Raw genomic sequence first — 18,838 nt, forward strand, 5'->3', positions numbered from 1 at the left:
CTTCCCAAGTTACCCTCAGCCAAGGCGACGGCTCAGCTCATGGTGCAGCACATCTTCTGGATCCATGGACTTCCGGGCGACATGGTCTCCGATTGGGTCGATGGCCAGCCTGTCCTCTGGTTTCAACCCCCAATCTAACAAGCCAATCAGGACCTGGAGACAGCCTTTTGTTGCCTCGTCTCCACAAACCCCACCACCTGGAGCCAGCAACTTGTGTGGGTGGAATACGCCCGCAACACCCTTCCCTGCTTGGCCACTGGTCTCTCGCCCTTTGAGTGTTCCTTGGGATATCAGCCCCCGCTCTTCCCCGAGCAAGACAAATTCAGCATACCCTCTGCCCAGATGTTTATCCGCCGCTGTCGCTATACCTGGAAGAGAGCCCGGGCTGCTCTTTTGAAGACCACATCCAGGTATCGCAACAAGCGGATCGCCATCGTACCCCTGCTCCCCGCTAGCGGCTCGGGCAGAGAGTATGGCTCTCCACTCGGGACCTGCCCCTCCGAGTGGAGTCCCGTAAACTTTCCCCCCGTTTCATCGGCCCATTCCCCATCGCTAAAATCCTTAGCCCCTCTGCTGCTCGCCTTCTGTTGCCCCACACCCTCCGTATCCATCTTACATTTTGTGTGTCCAAGATAAAACCCGTGTCTCACTGTCCTTTATCTTCTGTTTCCAGGTCCACCCTTCTCCCCCATCTCATCGACGGCCATCCGGCCTACACGGTGAGGCGCCTCCTGAGTATTCGACCTTGTGGCAGGGGATACCAGTACCTGGTTGACTGGGAGGGTTATTGCCCAGAGGAGAGGTGCTAAGTCCCTGCTAAGAACATCCTGGACTCAGCACTCATTGCTGAGTTCCACCGCCGGCCCCCTGGTCAACCAGGTATGTGCCCGGGCAGGGCGCCAGGTGGCGCTCCTAGAGGGGGGGGGGGGGTCCTGTCACACACTGATGGGTTTCACCTGTCTTTGTGCTTGTCTCCACCCCCTTCCAGGTGTTGCCCATCTTCCCCATTATCCCCTGTGCATTTATACCTGTGTTCTCTGTTTGTCTGTTGCCAGTTTGTCTTGTCAGGTTTTACCAGCATGCTTTCCCGTCTTCCTGTTTTCTCAAGTTTTTGTTTCCTAATATTCCCAGTTCTGACATTCTGCCTGCCCTGACCCCGAACCTGCCTGCCTGCCGTTCTGTACCTGCCTGACTCTGACCCGATTACGAACCTCTGCCTGCCCTGATCCCGTTCTGTACCTTACTGACTCTGCCCTGGATTACAGACCTCTGCCTGCCCTTGACCTTGACCTGTCTTTTGCCTGCCCCCTATTTGGTCAATAAACATCTGTGATTCTAGCTGTCTGCATCTGGGTCTTATCCTGAGTTCTGATACTTTCAATTTATAACCCTCTCCTTGTTGTAAACTACTCTTCCAACAGTACAGGTGTTGTATCTTAATTTTATCATCCTATTGTTGCAGGAAATGCAAATTTGTTGTGTATTCAAGGTTTAAACTTTCCACTTTAACATTTCAGACTTGATTTTCCCTATCCAAAACTGCATCAACCCCTAATATTTTTAAATGATAATCCAAACAAAAATGCACATTTCCTGTTGCTGCATGATTATTTTCCTTCTGTGAGAAACTTAGATTAACTCAGATTAAGATCCTATATCTGTAGGTAACAGAGGCCTGGCTCAACCAAAGCTCCTCTCTTCTCCTGTGTGAAACTCAAGCCAAATCTGGGACAGGTCTGGGATAAGGTAGAACCTCCCAGGCAGTACTTGGGCCTTAAGGAAGGACTTCACACAAAAGCTCCCAGGCAGCACAATACTGGGCCTGATCTCATTCCCCCTGCTCTGATTCCAGGCCCATGGGACACACCTACAGCGCTGTGAGATGAAGAAACAGAACCTTTGTCCTGACGGAGTAACTTAGAGCTGGAGAACATGAGATCCAAGGGTCTAGCCTGCATTCTTCTCATATTGTGTCACTGTTTAGCAAACGTCTCCCTGGTCCAGTTTTAGTAGAAATACAGATCGCTGCTGGATCATGTGGGTCAGCCTCAGCTGCCACCTCTCTGTTTGGCTCTCTCCTGGCTGAGTTGGTCGAATAGGGTCATGTTTAGTAAGGCATTGTTGACCAACGTAAAATGTCAATTCCAATTAAAAGATGGTGGAGGAACAAGGCTCATTAATTGAGGTTCTTTAATGTGTGTATTTGTATGAGGGCGAAACAAGGCCATGACTCCCCCAGTGTTCACGGCTCACACTGAGACAGAATGATGGGGGCCTGCTGGGCTGAGTCTGGGGTTTTGCCGCTGTCGTTCTACCCCCAGGAGGGTGTGCCCTCCACACCGTCTCCACTCATTTAATTCAGCGGAGAGGACACATTTGATCTTCCCTTTTTAGAGCAATTGCCCCTGACAGCGCGGCCAGTGAATGGAGACTCACAGGCCAGCCCGGACTAACACATTTCATCAAAAAGCACAACTCCAACAGACTTCACTAGCCGAGTTGACTCTACTTCAGTATTTTAGTGACTATTTATTTGTCTCTTCCTCTTTGTTCTCAGGTGATTGATGTTCAGCCCTCCAGGGCATGTTTAAAAAAGAGACAAGGAGGAAGAAGGATGTGGCACTGGGCAGCCTCCTTCAAAATGGTTTCTCTCCAGAAATAAAAGACTTGCAAGTAATCTGTAAGTAATCTGTCTGTTTCAGAGCGAATGGCTTCTAATGGGGTCAACAGAAGGACATTACTCTGTGGCACAGACACAGACACAGCAAGCACTCCTCAAGCACTCACTGTAATCTGAAATACACTTGATATCCTATCTGAACAATTAGAGATTAAACGTATTACTTTATTATACCCCCATCCAAAATAACGCTTCCTCTCATTCTTTCATGAGACACTATAAGACTGGCGGATGGCGTCAGTGCAAGATTGTACATGAGAGTTAGAGCAGTCTTATAAACTCTTAATAAGGATGAAAAAAAGTTAGGCATTTCTTCCTATTACTCAAAGGTTTTGTTGTGCTTGTTTGTCCCTGAGCATAGAGACAGCTTGAGACAAAGATCAGGAAGTGGTTGTGTTTCATACTGTCTAGTGAGGTGGGGCTGTGGTTCAATCTGAAATCCCCCATACATTTTAATTTGATGGTAGAATACATTAGATCCGCACTGCTGATACGCTTCACGTGTTGCCACCTGCCTCCAAAAGGAGGGGAGCTGAGAGGATATGAGGCAGACAGGGGTTAAGCAGACCCCAGACACACAGAGAGGGAGAATATCCCTCGTCAAAACCAAGTCCTTTTTGATTTCTAACAAACCGTTAGATTGTTGTTGTTACTTTTCTATTGTTTTTACCCCCATAGCCTCAGTGATGAATTATGGGTTATGTTGCATCACATGATTGTCTTAAAACAATAACACTGAGGTTTATGGGTGGGTCAGAAAGACGGCCAGACATCTGTTGGTTAGTGCTCTTCCCGGCCATTCCTGAATTATCAGAGCCTGGTCGGTGTCCAGTGCATGCCAGGGTCAGTGACCTAGATGTTGATCTTTAGTGTGATAGCTGAAATCATCTACTGATTGTTTTTAAGTTAAAACCAACTGTAGGTGGACTTGAAAGGCTTCCTGCCAGGTTCAGTGACCTAGATGAGAGAATATGGAATTTTGGAGGCACAAGTACTGGCGTGGGCTCCGTCAGAGGAAGGGGTGGATGTGATATAGACCTTTGTCTTTTGTTCTCTGAGAGACAATGACTGGATTATGGTACTCTAGGTAAGAAAACTCTATTATTTCATATACTTAATTCATTCTCCTTACAGCAAAGCAACCTCTTCACTGTGTCACCCCTCTGAATACCAATAAAAAACTGTCATCTGACCACCAGCCCCCACCCCACCCAAGCCTGTCTCAATTCAACCATACCCCCCCCCCCCCCCTCCTTGCACTCACACACATATGCATGCACACACAAATATACACACATACATGCGCACACACCCACACACAGCCCCGTCTGTCATCCCACCCCCCTGACTGATCCATTAACATTTTTACGTCCTCACCCAGGCCCTGCCCCAGTCCCCTGCTCCGGTACTATGGAGGCCCTACCACACACCCAGACACGCAGTGTAATTACAGGGCTCTTGTTTGGGTGGATTACCTATTTGAGGTATTCTCACCACTGAGACCCCCCAGCATTCATAAATACCCTTTTAGCCCCCTTCCCCACCCCCACTCAAAACAAAACAGCTGTACTTAAATCACATTCCCAGCCAGCTACTAGTGAGGGGAAAGAAAGGCTCAAAGGAAGGTAATTGAAAGTTGTTTTAAGACAATGTGACCTTATTGCACAGAATCTCTTCAGATATAATCAGAGAAATGCGTCTTTTTCAGGTCCTTTTCTTGAGGTTAAACTCTCCTTTGTCCTTCTCCCATACGATACACTGAGGAATGTAGAGACTGCAGTGGGGTGTTGTATGCAGGCAAATGGCTCCCAATAAACCAACAGGACAAAAGATTCAATTGCACCAGGACTCAAAGTGAGACCCAAAAGGATCAAATGTTCAGCCATGTTGTATAACTGCAATTGCCACAGTGTATTTGCTATGCATTGTGTAATTTGAAAGAAGCAGTGATAAGACATAGATCTGGGACAAGAGGACTCACCCTTGTAGTTGGGATGCACACGTGGTGCGTACACTCCGAATTTGATGAGGATGGGAACATTGTAACCCAGACGAACCCACTCCACCACGTGCAGTGGGAACAGGTTTGGGGTGGTGGCTCCTGTAGAAGGGGGGGTAAGACTGCAACCTAGCTCTGCAGTCCCCCCAACCCTGGCTCGGACCACCACCTCCACACCCTGGGACGTACCTGAGGAGAAAGCACACAGGTTGCAATAATACAATGGTGGTAGGCTGAGCATGACTGGTGAATCGGCAGTAAAACATGTTGATGCCTGAATAGTCAACAGTCAACATCCACATGTGGATCTGTTCCACATAGGTTTGAGTCTCATGCAGAGCCAGATACATGCTGAGTTTTCTCCAAAATGCATTCTGTGGAATTTCTGGTTACACATTCCAGGAAGATATTGAGTAAATATTAACTTTATTTTTTTGCAGGGCCGAGAACCGATGATAAAATTGTTTAGCAGCCAGCAACAGCTTGGCTGCTTTATGAGAGGGAAGGGGAGGACAAAGACAGGAGAAACAAGGCTAAACCCAAAAGGCAAGGATGGAAAAAAACTGGAAGGACATTGAGAAACTAACATGCAGTAAAGGATAAGAGATTAGAGTAGATAGCATAAACATATTTAAATGTCAATAAATATTGGATGTCAGCCTGCATATTTCCTATGACTGTGTTAATCTCCAGAGTATGCTTAGTTTAAAACAGACATACAGAGGCCATGTAAAACAATGACACTCCATTTGGTGACAAGACCGCTGGACTGCAACTCTTTAAACATGTTTCAATTCCATTAACGACACCTGGGCCAGAGCCTGAGAGCCTGTGCCTGCAACCGGGTGCCTGGCAGTGTTGTGTTGTCTCTGTACCTCGTCTGGCCTAGTGATTAAGCACTAATCTCAAAGGGGGACACTCCCTGATAGAGGGCAGGACAGCAGGCCCCTCACCGCTCCCTCCCACTCCGCCACCCCCTGGGGTCCACACATGGCCTGCGCTCCACAAAACTCCCCTCCCCCTAGAAGCGTGCCTTTGGGATGGGGCCAGTATAAATCCCAGATTGATCTTAATCCGCACCCGTAGATTTTTTTTTAGAGTAGGATTTCACCCTATTCCCTTGTACACACTTGTGTCTAGACCCCCAGACCCCCTCCTCATCACTTTCCCCAATCCAGGCCATGTGTGTATAGTGGCAGATGTCAGAGATTTATCAGTATGATGCTGTGAATCATATGTTCTAGGGAGTAAATTCAGAAAATTCCACTGGCCAGTACATGAGATTCAAGGGCTATGTGAACAATGAATCTAAAGAGAGTGGTATAAACTACAGAGGAAAATACATTGGTAGTTAAGGGTAGAAAGGGATGCAGAGAGACAGAAACAGTGAGAGGAAGATGAGAGAGTTTCTGTGATAGTGAATTGGATGAGAGGTTTTCTCTAGAGGTACATTTTACATGATACGTTTTTAAGGTGTATAACTTAACTACAGTGTTGTACCATTGTAACATAAATGTATGAAGTGAATTACTTGGGTAGCTAGTAGAGCAAGGCAGGTGTAAGGAGAGAAACCAATAAAAATGTGATGAGCATAGCAAATCTTCCCAGATGTACAGAATGATACTTACGCAGCAGACAGAGGGCAACAACAGTGGTGACACCCAGAAGCCACTGTCTCTCCAATCCCATGGCCGTCCCTCACACTCCTTCACACATCTCCCAACCTGAAAACACAGAAACACACACATTCAATTCAAACCTCTGACATACAGTAACACACAGCCTTCAATACTGTACAAGGACCTTCCCACTGCATCTGGCATCAGACAAGACCAAGGTAATCGTCCAAGTTAACATCAACCCTAAAGTATTTCATAATCCCTACTTTAAACTGCATTCCAGTCTGTTGATCACTTGATAACTGACTGCATTCTGTAAATAATCTTTGCACACTGCAAATGTAATATCTGATCTGTGGTTGGGATTTGGAAAACATGCTTATTCAAACTAGCATTGGGAGGGGAAATATTTCCTCTGAGTGGACATCATGCCCTGTTTGTGTGTGTGTGTGTGTGTGTGTGTGTGTGTGTGTGTGTGTGTGTGTGTGTGTGTGTGTGTGTGTGTGTGTGTGTGTGTGTGTGTGTGTGTGTGTGTGTGTGTGTGTGTGTCACTGATACGGTCAAAGAGATTTACCTTCTGCCTCTGATTGGTTCAGCTCATACCGTAGGTCTGCGGTATCATGCTAACTGGGCTAAAAGCTATAGACACGTGACACGTGCAAGAGGAAAACACCAGCGACATCTCTGTTTACTGACTGGCTATCTCAACCTGGAATATACAAGGTCTGAGGTCATCTGCCTTTGGCCTAAAGAGCAGGAACCCAGACTTCATCAAAGAAATTGGAAATACAGACATTGTCATCCTACAAGAAACATGGTATAGAGGAGATCTCATCATCCCAACCCCAGTCTAGTCATCATCCCAACCCAAGTCTAGTCATCATCCCAACCCCAGTCTAGTCATCATCCCAACCCCAGTCTAGTCATCATCCAAACCCCAGTCTAGTCTTCATCCCAAACCCAGTCTAGTCTTCATCCCAACCCCAGTTTAGTCATCATCCCAAACCCAGTCTAGTCATCATCCCAAACCCAGTCTAGTCATCATCCAAACCCCAGTCTAGTCGTCATCCCAAACCCAGTCTAGTTATCATCCAAACCCAGTCTAGTCATCATCCAAACCCCAGTCTAGTCATCATCCCAACCCCAGTCTAGTCATCATCCCAACCCCAGTCTAGTCATCATCCCAACCCCAGTCTAGTCATCATCCAAACCCCAGTCTAGTCTTCATCCCAAACCCAGTCTAGTCTTCATCCCAACCCCAGTTTAGTCATCATCCCAAACCCAGTCTAGTCTTCATCCCAACCCCAGTCTTCATTGCACATTCAATTAATCTCTCCTCTTGAGTTTCAATGTAAAAAATTGTATCATCCAGAGTTTTTGAGAAGAGAACCCTGTAAATGCCATGAAGTTAATTTCTATATCTGACATTGTGCAGTACTGCTCCGACCCACTGAATATGAACCGGATGTTACTGTAACCAGACTGCTCAATATTCAATTTCCTAGAAAGAAAAATGTTTAGAGCCTGACAATAAAATGGGTCAACAAAGCTGGGAAAACTGAATCTGTGCTACACTGTCTGGCCAGTGATGCGTTAAGGTTGCAACCTACATCTTAAAATCATCTACTATTTAAGTTATCCCCTTCCCTTTCTTAGAAAATATTGGAATGACCCCCCCCCCCCATTCCAACATACTCTCCCACACACTGTATTCTCCCACACACTTTATTCAGGGCCACTAATACCAGCTTATCACTAGTCTAAGTTAATTACACTAATATAAGGAGGCTATTTTTGGAAAGCTAACAACAGCATATTATGCCAACTCAACTCACGTGACACATTTGGTGCTCTAGTGTCACACGTTAGTTTGCCATTTCATCATGTAAAAACTGCCGCACTAGCATTATCCAGCCCTAACTCCAGGTTCTGCAATTTACCTGTGCTGAGATGGGAGGAGTGGCAATATTTGAGGTGTGTCCTTGACCTATCTAGCCATGACCCACAGTTTCCATGGAGGGAGAGATGTGCCTTTTGTGCCGGTGAATCTCGTCTTTATAAACATAAAAAATATATAGGTTTCCCCCCATTCTGGTTCATTTGATTAAAAACTAAGCATAGCCTACCCTCCCTTTAATCAAGGCTGGTTTAGCAGCATCGCATAGGTGTGTCTTTTTATCCTGACCATTAGCCAAAAGTACCCTATGAATAAAGTGCTTTTAAATGGTCTATTGAGAGTGCTTTGAGGTTTTTTCCATCACAATTCACATATCTGAATTTAGCTTGTTCAAGTAGGCCAGGGGTTGGCAATAGGTGGCCGGCGGGCCAAAACCGAAAGCGATTTTTTTTGGGACGACCAAAGTCTTTACGATTTTCGTTTTTGGTAAAAGAAATACTGTAAAATCACCAGGAATTCAGCTAAAAGGTATTCCCATTAATTAGAAAAAAGAGACATAGGTGATCGCGTCTCAATGTAATCAACTTATGAAATGATTGTAATTTTCAAATACAATCTCTTTTTGGGATTAGTTGTGGTCAATTGGCAGTGTATTAGTTGTGGTCAATTGGCCGACCATCCACTCGGACAAAAATTGGCCTGCGGCTGAATCTAGCTGCCTAACCCTGAAGTAGGCTATCCATCCCCATTTGCAATGAGCGCCACTCATCCGATTACCAAAGACGCACTACAAACTATTCAGTCTTCCGTATCAATGTCGGATGTTTTTGAGAATCTTCCTAGCACATAGGAATTGATACAATTGACTAGGGCCAGGATGATACCAGTATCAGGATAATCGTTAGTATCGTGGCAAGGAAACAAAACACAAAGCGGATTTAACTTCTTCTTTTTTTAAATGTTTACATTATTATATAGAGATTTTTTTTAATTTTGTGATATCCAATTGGTAGTTACAGTCTTGTGCCATTGCTGTAACTCCCGTATGGACTCAGGAGAGGCGAAGGTCCAGAACCATGTGTCTTCTGAAACACGACCCTGCCAAGCTGCACTGCTTCTTAACACACTGCTCGCTTAACCCAAAGCCAGCCACACCAATGTGTTGGAGTAAACACTGTCCAACTGGCAACCGTGTCAGAGTGCATGTGCCCGGCCCGCCACAGGAGTTGCTAGAGCGCAATGGAACAAGGACATCCCAGCCGGCCAAACCCTCCCCTAACCCGGACGATGCTGGGCCAATTGTGCGGCGCTTCATGGGTCTATCGGTCGCGGCCAGCTGTGACACAGGCCGGGATCGAACCCGAGTCTCTAGTGACGCCTCTAGCACTGCGATACAGTGCCTTAGACCGGTGCGCCACTTGGAGGGCGGATTTAACTTCTTTAGAAAAACAGCCTGTTTTGTTGGAAACAAACATCATTATGTTGTCATCCAGAGTCACATTTATTTATTTTCCATGCTATAGACGGGTTGGTTGATTAGCAACAAAACCGATGTGTGTACAACAATGGTGCAAAACAGACAGGCTTGGCTTAGATTGTTGACAACATGTAAACTATATTTAGTCTACGATGTTTATTGATAACATAAATCAATTTGCACAATGAGCACTTGTTGTCTCTAAAATACATTGTTACACCGTTACAGCGAATTTGAGCCATATTACCAAAGACATGACGTTAGTCAAAACACCTCAACACAAGACATGGTATCAAGAACAAGATCAAACTTGCTGGAACGAGCCACTTACGATTTCCCACATGGTAGTCATTGTTGCTAACTATCTGGCTGTCCAGAATCACAACAACACATAGCCTTCTGCCTCTTGAAGCACGCGCATCGTTTTCGTGACGTTGTCAGCAAACCCATCTATAGCACACAATATTTTAAATACAGTTGGTTTTTAAAGGACCAAAGAGTGTGGTCTACCTCATGTTTACATTTGGAAAGAATGGAAAGAATATTACGATATTGGTATCGTCACAGCCCTACAATTGACAGGAGCCTAGTGTTTTGTGTAGATGTGCAAATGTTATGCAAAAAGACATTTAGGCCTACAGTACGTGTGCAGTCTGCACAGAGTGCCATAGAATGAGAGAATCAATTTATGATATCATGTTTCTGAGCCGATCATATTTAGCAATATTGTTTGGTTGATTATTTTTCGTTTAACTTGATAAAAAAACAACATTATTATAAAAATTCACTGTCCATGGGTTTATGGTGAGAATGTACAGTACATGGCTCAAATGCAATGCAATTTAGTCTGCTATTTCCGGAGAAGTGCAAATATGATCTGTGAGACAGTTCCATGATATTTATAAAACATTACATTTGAGAGCAGTATAACTGTGAGTGGACATATATTGGAGCTTTATCCAGCTCCTGTGAAAAGTTTGGATGTGTGTAAAACCCTCCATAGTCTAAGATGCCTTGTATGTATTATACGCCCACAGGGAGCAATTATTGTGCCTGTAACTGTATTTAGGCATAGCCTATTTAAAACAAGTTGTTGTTTCATAATACCGACATTTTAGGCCTACTGAATTGAATGTTGCTTATTGACAACATTTGACATGTCTTGTGAGAGACCCGTTGACAGGGGAGTGTCCAGACTACAGACCCTGCAGAGAGAGCCTGTAGGGGTCAAAGTCTACAAGTGTAGACAGGAGAGACATAGGACAGCCCCCACCACTATTCTGTGGCTTCAGGTACAACCTGTTTCCCATGGCAACAGAACAAGGCAAAAAGTCCTTTAAATGCAAACAAATGAGGCCTACAAGTTTAGCTCAAGACGCTACATACATTGTATGTAGTAATGAAGGGTTACATACTGTAGGTCACTGATAGTATGTATGTAAAATGACAGTGCTAGTCATCTGCTGATGCACAGTACACCATCTTCCATAATGTCAAAGTGCCTTTCCTCTCACAATGGAAAAGAAAATTGGGTGCATTTACAATGATTATCTCTCTATTTTTAGCTAAACAGAGGACTCAGTGTTCTTTCTGAAAGCATATATTCAGACATCATTTCACTTATAGGACATGCTCAACAAGAGTTTTTCTTTTAGTTTTTTTGAGTAGCTGGTTTCATACAAATACACCTTGTAAATGATTATGAATTATCAGCTTAGATGTCTACTTTCGAATTATGTCCATATTGCCCAACAGTAACTTAAGTTCCTTTCACTAAAAACTAGCTTTAGTTTAGTCCTTTTACACAGTCCTGAATAGCAGACAAATGCAGCTCTGCCAATACAGGGAGCAGATGAACCAGGGGTCTGGGGAACTGAGGAGAGGGGAACCTGGGGATATCTGAGGGGAAAACAGAAATTGCATAATAATGTCTAAGAAGCCATTGAGGGTGATACACAACCACAGACACTCATATAGTCTGGGCTTTTGCTCCCATAAGTTTGGCAATCAATGCAGTAGACTAATACACACAGTGTAAGGATTTTTAACCTTGTTAAGACTAGTTGCATCCCTTACTGGTCTTCAATGAGACAAATTACCTAGGACTGCACCCTTGAGAACATCTAGTCTAATCCAGTACTGCCGCTCCGAACCTTAATAGTGTAATCAAATTAGAATTCAAAGTTAAAGGGCACCTGTCAGCAGCACACTGTCCTGGATATGCTTGTACAAACACTTGGTGCATTTTTTATTTGGCACTGCTAGGCCTAGCAGACTGACAGTCTTTGATCCAGCTGACAGATGCAGTATACCAAACCTGTCCCCTTCCATCCATCACCTGTGAGAGAGACATCATACATAAAACTCATAATCTATCAATACTGTTGTCTACTCCTCAGTAAAGTGTTGTAATCATGTCAGCAAATACTGTACCCTAACCCTCTAGAACATTCTGTTTACAGGAATGCTTGCCATTTTGATCGCATTATAAATAACATGGACAGTTTATCCCATCCAAATGTGTCACGCACTTGCAGTAGAGCTAAGGGAGAAGACAACGAACAGGGCCAAGCCGGATCACATACCAGCAGGTAGGCTGCAGCACAGTTTGAAGAGCCCTACATTAAGAGGTGAAAAGGTGGAAATGTGGAGGGAAATAATCCCCCCAGGCCAGGCCAGTAGTGAGCCCACTGAAAGCAGACCTGAAAAAAGAAGGCAAAGTTCAGATCAAAAGGATTTCCATTGAGATCACAGCTTTGCAGCTAGAATCACACCCAGACAATATTGTGAATTTGTACCTCAAACTCATGAAAAATCTACCTGACACTATCCACCTGTTTTACTCTCTACTCCCACTCATCTGGCAATACATAACCCTAACCCTAAGGAAATCCTATTGGCATAGCGGCCAAGGCCCATCAGTGATGGTGGTGACAGAGATGGAACTGATAAGCAGCTATATTACTTTCTTAGTAATCCTGGTTAATCCTGCTTGGGCCATGGCCTCAGAACAGGTCAGCTGGGTTTGAGGGGGGAACTTGACAAACTGAGGACCATATCACAGGTGCAAAGAAAGAACACACCTACTAGTAAATCATAAACAAAGGAAACAATTCATCCACTCCACATCCCACGAGACTAAATCTTAAAAGCAAAAGGTTTAGGCCAACAATCTAAACTTTGACCCAATGAGGGAGTACTGAGACCAAACTCTTATTTCAAGATGTAATGGAAAAAGAGACATCGGAGGAAGCATTTCCTACTTCTTAAAAGGTCTGAAGGTTCCACCATTTGCACTCTGATATCGAGTTGAAGTTGAAGTTGTTAAACACAACCAGGGAAGTTGAAGGAAAAGCTCCTAGTAGATTTAGCTGTAGCACAAACTCATTGTGTGGAGTGTGTAGACTTTTATTTTGCGCTTCTTTGTGTTGCTTTGTCCAAAGTTACCCAAAGTGCTGTAAAAAGGAGCAATAGAAAAATACTATCCGAATCCATAAAGCACATTTAAATGATACGTTGCTCAAAATACCCCAACATGATGTATGCCCGCCAGTTCCCCACTGCAATGATGGAGTGTGTAGACAGAGTATAGTCATCTATTCATCTACTACGTTCCTCACGGTTTGGTCCTTTTGTCGTATCTTTCTTCTCCTCCCTACCACATGCACTCAGTTTGAGCGCTCCAGACAAAAGTGCCTTTTCGTGGGAACGTCCAACGTATAGAGGATGTGTCGGGGTCTCTGACAAAAGACAAATGTTATGCAACAGAACATGTCCGTAGACAATGGCAATGTAATGTTGCATATCCACCAGTTATGCTGTTCAAGTTGAAGTTTTATTGTCACATGCACAAGTACAGTGAAATGCTTAATTTGGAATGTGCTATTTTGCCTCTCCAGAAGTGTGTTTCTTATCAAGTCTATAAAACCCTCAGTGGAGAAGTGGATCAGCCTGGCATCAGTTGAGACCCATTAGGTCTATATGTTGTGTACCGACATCCTCCTTTAATTTGACCAGCCCTTTAGTGGTTTGTCCCACCCTATGAACTCTGGTGGCCAGGCAAATCCTAATTCAGGCCAAACCATGGGGACATAAAGCTGCTTACAGACACTGAACTGAGGTGAACAGAAAGTGTCTCAAGGCATAGATAGCTGACTGCTGCATCTGAGCTAGAATACTTCACACGGATGACTACGTCGGTTTTGTTAGAAGGTGAGAGACAAAATCAAGATGCTACCCCAATGTCTTGGTTGAGCCAAAGATAGCTAAAACAACACAAAAGAAGCCATTTGATTCTGGAGGTTAATTTGTACCTAACCAGGTCAACTCTTACCGTCTAAGACTGAGGAACATATTCAGAGTTTACAACAACACTGCAGATCGAAATAGCTATGTCTATACTATGGTGCTATTGACACGGCATTCAGCAGAATATTTCTTTCTTTGCTCCCTCTCTTTAATCTCCTTTAGGTTTTCCCCAAAAAACTATAAACGGTTTTGTATCAAATCCATGCAAGAAACAAAAACGTCAATTATATATGCTTTAGTACACCTCAATGCTAAATAAGTCATTACCCAACATTTTAAAACAGTGTAAAAAGTTAGACCTTCTCTAAACAAGTATGCAGAACATTGAACCACAGAGTCTGGTAAATCACTAAGGCCCATGAATGAACTGAGTGTTACAGTTGGACTTCGGTCACAAAGGTCAAAACCCTGAATATTTAAATCTACAAAATTAGCAATAACAATCCCCCGTCATTCTGTTATAATGGAAACTTTTACTAAATCATGAAACAAGTGCCATGTTAGAGAACTAAACTTTTTAGCATCAATGATGCCGTTGTGTCATGATGAAGCACCACAGTGCCAACAGGGCAAGATCTCCAGGATCAAACTCATACCCATGTCAAGCAGAAGAAATGAAAGACACAACGCATGGTCTTTCAGAATGAAACCAGTCTCAATAACCATGTGCGGACTGAACTGGCGACTCATTCAGAGTATGAAGTAAGAAATGATACATCATATTTTGTTGTTTTTTTGCATTCATCCACGTTGGGGGATGGGACCAATTGCGATGGGAGGGTTTAGTAGCAGATGCTGTTCTGATTTATCAGTTTTCAAACATAAAGAAAAAGATAATGTGTAGCAGTCAGGCTTATATTTGCATGCAATAAATAAGTAAAGAATAAGAATTAAATCAAATATCAACAAACATTTCTGAAATGGTTACTTTAGAGCTCAATTAAGTAACTAGATGGTTTGTTTACATGGGTGCTCATGTCATTGTCTCCATATCAGGCAAAAACAGGTGCCTCTATTGTCTGATGTGCAGTCACGTGGACTGATAGGAAAGGGACCCAACCTATATAAGAAATTACTATTCTGCTGTGATTGATTGACCATTGTTCTCTGTATGCATTAACGTAATGCATTAATTAATCTTAATTTATTGAAGGCTATGAATAATCTGCCTGGCTCTAAACGTTCACTTACAGTAAATGCTAACGCACGTTTAAGAAATTATCAATCTGTAATTACAGTGGATAAAGAAACATGTCACGAGCTAAATAATCAACAAGAACAGACGTCAACACAATGCACTACAGGAGATATTCTGCTTGTCAGACTGTTTCCATGGTCGGTTGAATATTCGAGACAAAAGTATAGCCTACAACAGCATAAGTTTTGTCTAGACTAAAACTAGAATGAGGAATTATGTGATTGTGAAATAAAAACATTTAATATAATAGTATATTGTATGTGAATGGCCCCTATTTACATTTGCATTAAAAGTGGACCCCGTGTGAAACTCACAGAGGCTGTTATTCACATGTAGGTTGCGCCCGATTTAAAAGTCCCTTTACCTTGCTTCAGGCACTTCTCTGACTTGACCAGAATAAAATCAGTCCATCAGGTCCTTTGCTTTTTTCAGCATGCAGGTTGGCGTATTTGGGCTTTCATTAGTTACTCTAAAGTTTGATAAGGTTGCCTTAAAAATGCAGGTGTTCGACAAAGGCAGGTGGTCGCATAGTTTATAACAGCGTGGCAGACTGTCTCACGCGCGCCACATGATAGTTGTTAAACACAACCAGGGAAGTTGTAGGAAAAGCTCCTAGTAGATTTAGCTGTTGCACAAACTCTTTCAATTCTCAGGTTTTAAATCCCATATAAAGATAGAGAAAAACCTAAGAAGTACCTAGATTGGTTTAGAATCCTTTAAAAGTTTCCGAGCATTCTTTTATATTGCTCTTCTTCGTGTTGCTTTGTCCAAAGTTACCCAAAGTGTTGTAAAAAGGAGCAGTAGAAAAATACTATCCGAATCCATAAAGCGCATTTAAATGATACGTTGCTCAAAATACCCCAACATGATGTATGCCCGCCAGTTCCCCACTGCAATGACGGAGTGTGTAGACAGAATACAGTCGTCTATTCATCTACTACGTTTCTCGCGGTTTCGTCCCTTCGTCGTATCTTTCTTCTCCTCCCTACCACATGCACTCAGTTTGAGCGCTCCAGACAAAAGCGCCTTTTCGTGGGAAAGTCCAACGTATAGAGGACGTGTCGGGGTCCCTGACAAAAGATAAATGTTATGCAACGGAACACGTCCGTAGACAAAGGCAATGTAATGTTGCATATCCACCAGTTATACCTTTTTTTTTTTAAATGTTCAAAATGTTATCCAAAAGTCCTTGCGTTAAGCTTTTATTCTCCTCCATGCGTCTTTCCGTGTATATTCAATTTATTAATAAAGCCGTTATTACTGGGAGAAAATATGCTACTTTGTCACAAAAGTTACAATAAAATTCCTTCACCACACGTTTGACAATCAATATGGGAGTGGGATAGTTTTCCTTTGAACAAATGCAACAGTGTTGTCCCTCAAAGAACTACATGTAATCCTAGACCTGCCCAAGTAGCAACCCCCTACTCAGTTGATTTAGGAAAAACTACTGTAGACTTGCTACACTACCAGTAGCACCATTGACCCAGAAAATATCCAATAATAACAGCTCTCACACTCACAGATATTACACTTTTGGTTCAGACAACATCAATGGTTGTCTGTAGAATATATATATATATATATATATATATATATATATATATATATATTATTATTATTTTACCCACAAAGTAAACTTTGGCACACCACAGGGGGGTGTGAGTTGACACAAAAGTGGAGAGTAGTTCATGATACAGTCTTTATTGGAGCTGGTGCTCAACCACAAATGCCTTTAAATTGAATATATGGATACACTACAGACTTCATTGCAAGTGACAATGCCTTTCAAACTCAGCCAGAGGAAAACTACACCAGACACTATATTGTTGCGTGACTACTTTTCCTTCTTGACTCTCACAGGCCTAGCAGCACACAATATGGAGATCATAGGATTGGCATAAATCACATAAAATACTCAAACCAGGAACCCTCCAGGAAAATATAAGCGACATTTCAACAGAAAAACAAAGAGTCAACTTTCAAAATGTATGCATATGTAGCAAAAAAGCAAACAATTTCATGAAATAAATACAAATGTGCATGTTCTTTGTTAGAAACAATAACACAAACCTTTCTAAATATAGTAGTCATTCATAATGAAGTATGGTGATAATCCAGTCAAAGAACAAAAAGTGAATGGACATTTCATGATGAACATAAACATCAAAAGGACATGTGCTTTAGGACTACCCTGGATCCCAGTCTGTTTACTCTATTCAACAATGTTATATGAAAATAACAAAGGAGTTGCCTCAGTTAGGAGTGGCTCAGTCATCAAAGTCTGGGATATCATCGTAGGAGTAACCACGGTAGCCCTTCGATGCATAGTAAGCTATCCGCAGGTGATAGAATCCAGGAAGGAAAACCAAGATTCCAATGATGAGAACGGGCACAGTCCGGTCAGCATGCTGAAATTAATGAAGAAAAAAAAGATATCTAAGAAACACAATGGAACATGTCAAAGCTAATTATGTGAAATCTATTTGTTGTGCTGGTGTAAAACATGACAGGAATGTACCGATGGACTCAAAGTTCATACTCACTGTGACTTCAAAGTATCCTGCCAATAGGAGGGCTCCAATGGTGATCAAAAGAGAGCCAATCAAGAAGAGGACAGTAGCCAGTGCAATGGCTTTGTATGGGACCTTTGGTGGGCTCTTTTTGAACTGCGGGGACAAACATGACTTCATAATAACATACCACAGAAGTTCAATACATTGAATGGTACATTTTTGTAATATGTGTATCACCAAACCATCCCAAAAGCTTTTTTTCAATACTGATATGAAAACATTATTCTATATACAGGGTTGTCTGATGCAATAACAACATTGGACTATGTCTATAGGCTACATAATCCCATAATTACCATGGGCATTTCATTTCAAATAAAACCAAGCCTATATAGATTCTATTCCAACCCTACCAGGCCCATTCTAGCACACTAAAGCCCTTACCTGCAGGTCAATGTAGCCGTCATCATCATTGGATAATTTGGAGTACCTGACCTTAGTGTTAAGTATTCCTTGTCTTAAACTGCTGAGAGCGTTCATCTTTACTTTAAATGACTTGCTAAAACTGTTGCATTGTTCTGTTACATTGGCAGCCGGTACATTGTATCATTTCATATTGAGAAATGCTACAATGATGACACTTGCCTATTCAGATACACTGTTGTCAACTTGCAACGAACGTGTTAATCAGTTTGTCAGCTCCTCTCGACTGTTGCAACCAAATGAAAATAGAAAGAGGGATACCGCCTTTTCAAATCTGGAGTTAGAACATAAACATAACATTTTGTTGCAATAAAAACGTCCGCACTCATGCCCTCTTCCTTGTTTAGTCTGTACAACGCCTGCGCAGTGCTTCGAAACGTCCCTGAACTGGAATGGAATTAGGCTAGGCTACCACTAAGGGGCGGTGCCGTATAACATCTGAAAAATAAGTTGGTACAGCTCAAGTGGACCACAAAACATGTAGGCTAGGACACTCATGTCAGTATCTGTCTTTTCATCAAATCAATAGATCTATCACATGTGAGTCCACATATTGTAATAGTGACACTGATGTTAGATAGTTAGCGCTTTTATATTATATTATTTTGTGATTTTGTAGTGGTTCTAGTGTAGCTTTCTCTGCATCCTCTTCCCATGCATT

The 18,838-nt window shown here is 42.8% G+C and overlaps 2 protein-coding genes across 2 annotated transcripts in view; both read right to left on the reverse strand.

Moving 5' to 3' along the window:
* Nucleotides 1-16,804, reverse strand: part of igsf9b (immunoglobulin superfamily, member 9b) — a 64,654-nt gene extending 47,850 nt beyond the window's left edge. The window contains exons 1-3 of the mRNA XM_055919641.1: nucleotides 15,543-16,804; nucleotides 6,308-6,403; nucleotides 4,662-4,868 (exon numbers count right to left, since the gene is read on the reverse strand). Coding sequence (XP_055775616.1) covers nucleotides 4,662-4,868; nucleotides 6,308-6,368 — 268 coding nt within the window. The 5' untranslated portion in view covers nucleotides 6,369-6,403; nucleotides 15,543-16,804. The remainder of the gene's footprint in view (nucleotides 1-4,661; nucleotides 4,869-6,307; nucleotides 6,404-15,542) is intronic.
* Nucleotides 16,805-16,866: 62 nt separating this feature from the next.
* On the reverse strand, nucleotides 16,867-18,551 carry LOC129853516 (transmembrane protein 230-like). The gene is made up of 3 exons (XM_055919643.1): nucleotides 18,139-18,551; nucleotides 17,725-17,847; nucleotides 16,867-17,589 (listed from the first exon to the last, which is right to left on the reverse strand). Exons 1-3 carry the CDS (start codon nucleotides 18,232-18,234, stop codon nucleotides 17,449-17,451), a joined length of 360 nt encoding a protein of 119 aa, XP_055775618.1. The 5' UTR covers nucleotides 18,235-18,551; the 3' UTR covers nucleotides 16,867-17,448.
* Nucleotides 18,552-18,838: the final 287 nt, after the last annotated feature.

Source organism: Salvelinus fontinalis, chromosome 4 (assembly GCF_029448725.1).
Source record: "Salvelinus fontinalis isolate EN_2023a chromosome 4, ASM2944872v1, whole genome shotgun sequence".
Taxonomy (NCBI): Eukaryota; Metazoa; Chordata; class Actinopteri; order Salmoniformes; family Salmonidae; genus Salvelinus; species Salvelinus fontinalis.